General features: G+C 51.2%; 1 protein-coding gene across 1 annotated transcript in view; it reads right to left on the bottom strand.

Annotated features, from left to right (window-relative positions):
- Nucleotides 1–4,810: 4,810 nt before the first annotated feature.
- Nucleotides 4,811–8,389, bottom strand: part of LOC140719183 (serine/threonine-protein kinase TAO1-B-like) — an 18,688-nt gene continuing 15,109 nt past the window's right edge. The window contains 1 exon segment of the mRNA XM_073033616.1: nucleotides 4,811–7,181. Within this exon segment, the coding sequence (XP_072889717.1) occupies nucleotides 6,201–7,181 (981 nt within the window). The 3' untranslated portion in view covers nucleotides 4,811–6,200.

Below are 8,389 nucleotides of genomic sequence, written 5' to 3'. Positions count from 1 at the left end.
TTTTAATCTGCCTAAATCCTTTTGCAGACACCCTGTTTCCTCAACACTATCTGTCCCTCCACCTATCTTCATATCATCTGCATATTTTTCAACAAAGCCATCAATTCTATGATGTGAATCACTGACATATAACATTCATATAAAGAGAAGCAGTCCCAACACAGACCCCTGTGGAACACCACTAGTCACCAGTCAGAAAAGGTTCCCTTTATTCCCACTCTTTGCTTCCTGCCAATTGGCCACTGCTTTATCCGTGCTAGAATCTTTCCTCTAATACCAAGGGCTTGTAGCTTGTTAAACAGCCTCATGTGTGACACCTTGTCAAAGGCCTTCTGAAAATCCAAGTACATACCATCCACTAACTCTCCTTTGTCAATCCTGCCTGTTATTTTCTCAAAGAATTCCAACAGATTTGTCAGGCAAGATCTTCTTGTAAGGAAATCATGTTGACCTCAGCCTTTATCATGTGCCAAGTATCCCGAAACCACATTCTTAACAATCAACTCCAATCTTACCCACCGCTGTGGTCAGACTAACTGGCCTATAATTTCCTTTCTTCACCTCTCTCCCTTCTTAAAGAGTTGAGTAACATTTGCAATTTTCCAGTTCTCTAGTGATTCTTGAAAGATCATTACTAATGTCTCCATTGTCTCTTTAGCCACCTCTTTCAGAACCCTGGGGTGTAATGCATCTGGTGCAGGTGACTTACCTTTAGAGCTTTCAGTTTCCCAAGCACCTTCTTTTTAGTAATAGCAACTACACTCACTTCTGTCCCCAATACTCTTGAATTTTTGGCACGCTGCGTAGCTATTCAGTTTGTCTGCTATTTCTTTGTCCATTACTACATCTCCAGCATCATTTCTAATGGCTTGATATTAACTCTCATCTCCCTTTTACTCTTTATATATCTTAAAACTCATTTGGTATACTCTCTTATATTATTGGCTAGTTTACCTTCATATTCCATATTTTCTCTCCTTATGCCTTTTTTAGTTTCCTTCTGTTGGATTTTAAAAACTTTCTAATCCTCTAGTTCCCCACTAATTTTGCTGTAAGACCTCCCTTTTGCTTCTATGCTGTTACCTCATCCTCCCTTTGGAATGCTTCTTCATCTTTGGGATGTATCTGAACCTTCTGAATTTCCCCCAGAAACTCTAGCCACTGCTGTTCTGCCATCATTCCTGCTAGTGTCCTCTTCCAATAACTTTGGCCAGCTCCTTTCTCATACCTCTGTAATTCTCTTTACTCCACTATAATACTGACACGTCCGACTTTAGCTTCTCCTTCTCATATTGCAGGGAGAATTCTATCATATTATGATCACTTTCTCCTAAGGGTACCTTTATCTTAAGCTCCCTAATCAAATCCCGTTCATTGCACAACACCCAATCCAGAACTGCCTTATCCCTAGTGGCTCAACCACAAGCTGCTCTAAAAAGCCATCTCACACACAAATTCCATCTCTTGGGATTGAGCACCAACCTGATTTTCCCAATCCCCCTTTATATCAAAACACCCCCTCCCCCATGACTATCACAACATTGCCCTTTTGCCATGCATTTTCTATCTCCCTTTGTAATTTGTAGCCTACATCCTGGCTACCGTTTGGGTGTCTGTATATAAACCCACTCCGGGTCTTTTTACTCTTGCAGTTTCTTGACTCGACCAATAAGGATTCTACATCTTCTGATCCTGTTTCCTCCTCCTAAAGATTTGATTTAATTTTTTTTACCCAAAGAGCCACACCACCCCCTGCCTACTTGCCTGTCCTTTAAATATGATGGGTATGATTGGATGTTAAGCTCCTAACTTTGATCTTCTTGCAGTCATGACTCTGATGCCCACGCCGCCATACCTGCAAATCTCTAACTTATTCCGCAGTCAAATGCAACACCTTCAGTCCTGCATTCACCACTTTTGAATTTGTCTCCATCTAACTTAAAGTTAAATTCCTAGTCCTTTTTTCTGTCAAGTCTTTACAACATAGAATATTACCGAAGAATACTGGCCCTTCAGCCCACAATGTTGTAATCAACCTTTTAACCTATTCTATGATCAATCTAACCCTTCCCTCCCACATAGCCCTCAAAGTTCAAAGTAAATGTAACACCATATAAAACCTTAAGATTCATTTTCTTGCAGGCATTCTGCTTTTCTATCATCCTTGTGCCTATCTACATTTCTTAAATGCCCCTAAAATATCTGTCTCTACCACCACAGCTGGCAGTGCATTCCATGCTCCCACCACCGTGTAAAAACCCCTACCTCTGACACCTCCTTATACTTGTGTTGGACATTTCCACCCTGGGAAAAACTCTCCAGTTCTCCATGCAATTTATGCCTTTATTTTGTACACCTACCAAGTCACCTCTCATCCTCCTTTGCTTCAAAGAGAAAAGCATCAGCTCACTCAGCCTCTCCTCATGAGACATGCTCTCTAAACCAGGCAGCATCCTGGTAAATCTCCCCTGTACTCTCTCTAAAGCTTCCACATCCTCCCTGTAATGAGATGACCAGAACTTAACACAATATCCCAAGTGTGGTCTGACCAGGATTTTATAGAGCTGCAACATTACTCATGGCTCTTCAATTCAGTCCCTTGACTAATGAAGGTAAACACACTATACTCCTTCTTACCAACCCTATCAACTTGTGAACCCCTAAGATCGCTCCGTTCCTCCATACTGCTAAGAATGCTGCCGCTAACCCTGTATTTTGCCTTCAAATTTCACCTTCTAAAGTGAATCACTTACACTTTTCTGGGTTGAACTCCATCTGCCATTTCTCAGCCCAGCTCTGCATCATGTTGTAATCTATGACAAATTTAACATGATCCACAATTCCACTAATTCTTCATCTCCAAACTTTCTAACCCACCATTCCTCATCCAAGCCATTTATAAAATCACAAAGAGCAGGGGCCCCAGAAAAGGCAGAATACACTCCATCAACACCCACTATCTGTCTTCTATGGACACAGCTCCTGACTACCTTGGGGAATCTTGTCAAACACCTTACTAAAATCCACACACACATTTGGTGACTGGAGACCTCCAGAACCTCTCCTGCACTCTCTTTCCCTTTTGCTTTATCCTTACTTTTCCAAGCTGTTGTACCTGCAATACCCCACCCTCCTACTATTTGGTTTAAAGCCCAAACCCTATTCAAAGCTCTAGTTCTGTGATTTGCCAGGACCTTGGTCCCAGCATGGTTGAAAGGGAGCCCACCCTATCGGAACTGCTCCTTCTTGCCAATCTTTGGGCCATGCTCTCTGAACCTTTGCCAACTGCATGTGGCTTGGGTAACAATCCAAAGATCCAGAGCAAACACGAGGAAATCTGCAGATGCTGGAAATTCAAACAACACACACAAAATGCTGGTGGAACACAGCAGGCCAGGCAGCATCTATAAGGAAAAGCACTGTCGACGTTTTGGGCTGAGACCTTTCATCAGGAAGGGTCCTGATCCAGGTCCTGATGAAGGGTCTCGGCCCGAAACATCGACAGTTCTTCTCCTTATAGATGCTGCCTGGCCTGCTGTGTTCCACCAGCATTTTGTGTGTGTTGTTCAAAGATCCAGAGACCTGCTGACTTCCTCCAGCATTTGAGTGTTGATCTAAAGATTATTACATTTTAATTTAGTACCTAGCTGATTAGGTTCCCTCCTCAGCAGAACATAGAACGAAGAAATCTACAGCACATTACAGGCCCTTCGGCCCACAATGTTGTACAGACCATGTAAGCTACTCTAGAAACTGCCTAGAATTTCCTTACCGCATGGCCCTCTGTTCCTCTAAGCTCCATGTACCTTTCTAAGTGTCTCTTCAAAGACCCTATTGTGTCCTATTTTCCTGTTCTTCCTACATTGTCTGTAACACATAGACCATGGCCGCTGGATCTTTCCCCTCCCACTCCAAATCCCTCTGCAAGTCAGGTGACTGGAGAGGTCCCGAACCTGAGCACCAGGGAGTCAAAATGGCCTTCAGGACTCTCAATCCTTGAAACAAAGAGATTTGTGTCTACACCCTGACTATACTATCCCCAATCACCACTATATTTCTCTTCTCTCCCCCCTCTTAAATGGCTCCCTGAACCCCCAGAGTTTGGCTGCTCATCCTTCCTACAGCCCCTCTCTTCTCACAGGCAGCAACAATCTCAGAGCTGTTTGGTGAAGCTCAAGGGCTGAGTCTCCTCCAGCACTGCTTCTGGAATCCCCCTACCCGCCTCACTCAGTCACACCCTCGTGAGCCAGGCCACAGACTGATTCCGAAGTTAATCTAATGGGTGTGTCTGCCTCCTGAAACAGTGTCCACATAACTCTCCTGATGCATTAGGTGCCAGGTCATCAACTTTGGGCAAGGTGTAGCACCCGCTTTGTCCCCGATCAGGGTCACGTGCTGATGGTGCATATCACAGGTCCTGGTTATGTGACCACTGACGCTGGGCAGACAATCTCTGAAAGTAGTGATAATGGCTGGGGTATGTCTTGTAAAGATACTGCCCAGAAGAAGGCAATGGCAAACCACTTCTGTAGAAAACTTTGGCAAGAACAATCATTGTCATGGATAAACCATATCACCCACGTGACACGACATGGCACATCACAAACAATTACAAAAAATGCCTTACCTGATCTTACCTGCCTCGCTGCCAAAGCCTCAGCCCTCTGCCTCTTCTGTCCACCTCCTCCCTCTGTTACCACCCGACCCTCCTCCATTTCTCCCTCCACATCTTCCCTCCCACACTCCTTATCCCTCCGTCACTCCCTCTCCCTCCCCACCCAAAAGGAACGAAAATCCCGAAGGCAGTGACTTTAACAAAAAGTGAAATGTTTATTAAAAAAAAACTCAAATTACCAAAACAGTAAGGGTAGACGGGAGGGAAGGTGGGAGTGGGAAAGTGAGGGGAGAGAGAAGGGAAAGTGAGGGGAGGGGAGGGAAGGTGGGAGTGGGAAAGTGAGGGGAGAGGGAAGGGAAGGTGAGGGGATACTGGAGAGAAGGTGGGGAGGAGTAAATGACCTCAAATGAAAAGTAACAAACAATAATAACTTACTGATGATCGGGTGAGTACAGAGTCTGATCCCCTCCCAAACCCATCGCCCTCTGTTCCTCACAATCCCGAATGCCCCAGTCACTAGTGTTCTGTAAAGGTCTTTATGAGCGGGGCTCCCAGGGGAGAGAACAGAGGGTGTGGGGGTTGCGGGGGGTGGAGAGAGACATCTCATCAGGGGATCCACACAGCAGGACGCCTTTGTCCACCCCTGGGTACAGTGCTCTTCCCTCTCCCCCTCCCCCTGCACCCTCCACACCCCACCCCCTTCCTCCCCCTCTCCCCCCGGGGCAGCAGCCGGGGGATGCGGCTGGGCCGGGGGCTGGAAGGGGTCTGCATTAGACCGGCCCGGCGGGCCAAGGCAAGGAGAAGGGGAAGGAGGCGAGCGGAAAGCAATGGAGGAGATGGAAACTGGGCGATCCCACTGATGCCCTCCTTCTGTCCCCGGCTCCGGCAGGGGAGGGGCAGCCGGCTGCCCCCTGGCACCCTCCCAGCCTTGGGAAAGAGGCTGAAGAGGCTGCTCTCGCGGACCAGGCCGCAGCGCTGGGCGGCGCGGAACACGGGGGCTGGCAGCCTCAGCAGCAGGCGTAACCAGAGCCGAAGACCATGCCGAGGTACAGGCGGTCGAGGTGGCGGAGGGAGGAGGGCGAGAGCGAGGAGGAGGGGCAGCAGAAGGAGTGAGGGTGAGGAGGAAGAAGCGGCCCAGGTTAAGGTACAGGCTGAGAGCAGCAGGCCTACAGGGAGGAGGAGGCGAGAGTTCAGCCAGAGGGAGCCAGGGATGAACTGGAGGGAGAGGAGGAGGAGAGGGACGAGGAGGAGGAGAAGGGAGAGGGTGAGGGGAGGAGGATGACGTGGCCAAAGCCAGGGAAGAGGATGTGAGCAAGCCCAGGGGGAGGAGGCAATATTTCTGGGGTAGAGGACCTGGGGAAAACTGTAGGGCAAGGAGGAGGAGGCAGAAGAGAGCAAGGGTGAAGAAATAAGAGGAAGAGGCCCAGACCAAGGAACAGGCCGAGAGCAGCGTGAGGGTTAAGCCTCGGAGGAGGAGGCCATATTTCTGGGGAAAGAGGCCCGGGACAAGCTGGAGGGTGAGGAGGAGGAGGGCAAGCAGGATGAAGAGGAGCGGGTGTGAGGGCGAGGGAGGAGGCGGCCCAGACTAGGCCGCAGGAAGTGAACAACAGCAGGAAAGCGGGAAGCCGTAGGCCGAGGCCCAGCAGGCCCAGGCTTCCCAGGACCCCGAGCAAAAGGCCAGGCCCCAGCCAGGAACCCAGGCTGAGTAGCAGGCGCAAGGAGCCCACAATGGCCAAGAGAGAGCCCAAGGCGGGTCGGTCCAGGGCTGGAGAGAGGAGCAGCAGCAGGGCAGCGAGGGGAGGGCAGCAAGAGGAGAAGGGGTGGCCCAGCCCAGAGAAGGGCCAGCGGAGGACCGAGGAGGAGGAGGGAGAGACGTTGGAGGGGCCGGGGGGGGTGGGGAGGGGAGCAAAGAGGGGTCCTCAAGATCTGGGAGGACAAGGCCTTCCTCATATGGGTCGGAGGGAGGGGATGAGGAGGGAGGGGTTGTGGAGGGAGGGGAAGTGGAGGGGGATGGGGAGGATTGGAGCTCAAAGTAGGGCAGGGTGTCTGGAGAACCATCCCTCCTCCCTTGGGCATTCTCTTCCAACCTTCCCGAGGGTGCCACCCCCAAATAGACCCTCTCCCTTCCCTCTTCCTCCTCTTCTGACCTTCCTGGGACACCCTCCTTCTCCCAAACAGCATCCCTTCCCTCTTGACCCTCATCCACCTCCCCTGGGACACCCTCCTTCTCCCAGACATCCACTCCTCCCTCCAGTCCTTCATCCAATCCACCTGGGACCCCCTCCTTGGTCTCCCCACCCCTTGGCCCCTTACTGGAGATCACCAGGACCCTCTCCACTCCCTCAGGTGCGACCCCCTGGCAGATGGAAAGGAGGTGTTGGTGCGGTCCCTCTTGGTCGCTCAGCTGGGTTGGAATCAAGTCCTGATGCCTCGGCCCTGTGGCATGATCTGAGTGAAGCTGGAGGGAGCTCCCCACTCCTGCTCTCCCCTCCTGCCCCACCACCTCATCCGGCTGTAGCAGAGAAGAGCTTTCCAGGGCGTCTGGCCGTTGGGAAGTGTTCGACTCCTGTGGTGGGAAGAGAGGAGAGGGAGGGGAAAAGAGAGGTAGGAAAGGGATGAGGGAGGAGGGGGGAGGTTAGAGGGGATGGGGAGAAGCTGACTGTGTGTTCACTCCAGGTACAGGTTTACCCAAATACTCCCACCCTGTCCCTCACCTCTTCGCCACCCTGAAACTTAACAGCCACAAATCCTCTCCATCCATTGCCTCACTGTTGATCGACAATCCCCTTCACTCCCTTCTGTCTGACCAACAATCCCCTCCCCTCCAAATCTCTCCCACCCTTCTGTCCGACCAACAATCCCCTTCCCTCTGAATCCCTCCCACCCTTCTGTCCGACCAACAATTCCCTCCAACAATGGAGAGAGGGGGTAGAGTGAATGGAGAGAGGGGGAGACAGTGAATGGAGAGAGGGGGAGAGTGAATGGGAAGGGGGGAGAGTGAATGGGAAGGGGGGAGAGTGAATGGGAAGGGGGAGAGTGAATGGGATGGGGGGGAGAGTGAATGGAAAGGGGGAGACAGTGAATGGGAAGGGGGAGACAGTGAATGGGAAGGGGGGGAGAGTGAATGGGAAGGGGGGAGAGTGAATGGGGAAGGGGGAGAGTGAATGGGAAGGGGGAGAGTGAATGGAGAGAGGGGGAGAGTGAATGGAGAGAGGGGGAGAGTGAATGGAGAGAGGGGGAGACAGTGAATGGGAAGGGGGGAGAGTGAATGGGAAGGGGGGGAGAGTGAATGGGAAGGGGGGAGAGTGAATGGGAAGGGGGGAGAGTGAATGGGAAGGGGGGAGAGTGAATGGGAAGGGGGGAGAGTGAATGGGAAGGGGGGAGAGGTGAATGGAGAGAGGGGGAGACAGTGAATGGAGAGAGGGGGAGACAGTGAATGGAGAGAGGGGGAGACAGTGAATGGGAAGGGGGGGAGAGTGAATGGGAAGGGGGGAGAGTGAATGGGAAGGGGGGAGAGTGAATGGGAAGGGGGGGAGTGAATGGGAAGGGGGGAGAGTGAATGGGAAGGGGGGGAGAGTGAATGGGAAGGGGGGGGAGAGTGAATGGGAAGGGGGGAGAGTGAATGGGAAGGGAGGAGAGTGAATGGGAAGGGGGAGAGTGAATGGGAAGGGGGAGAGTGAATGGGAAGGGGGGAGAGTGATGGGAGAGAGGGGGTGAGTGAATGGAGAGAGGGGGAGACAGTGATGGGAAGGGGGGGAGAGTGAATGGGAAGGG

This window comes from Hemitrygon akajei, chromosome 31 (genome assembly GCF_048418815.1).
Source record: "Hemitrygon akajei chromosome 31, sHemAka1.3, whole genome shotgun sequence".
Classification (NCBI taxonomy): Eukaryota; Metazoa; Chordata; class Chondrichthyes; order Myliobatiformes; family Dasyatidae; genus Hemitrygon; species Hemitrygon akajei.
The sequence above is the reverse complement of the archived record's forward strand: the minus strand, read 5'-3'. Positions and strand labels throughout refer to the sequence as shown.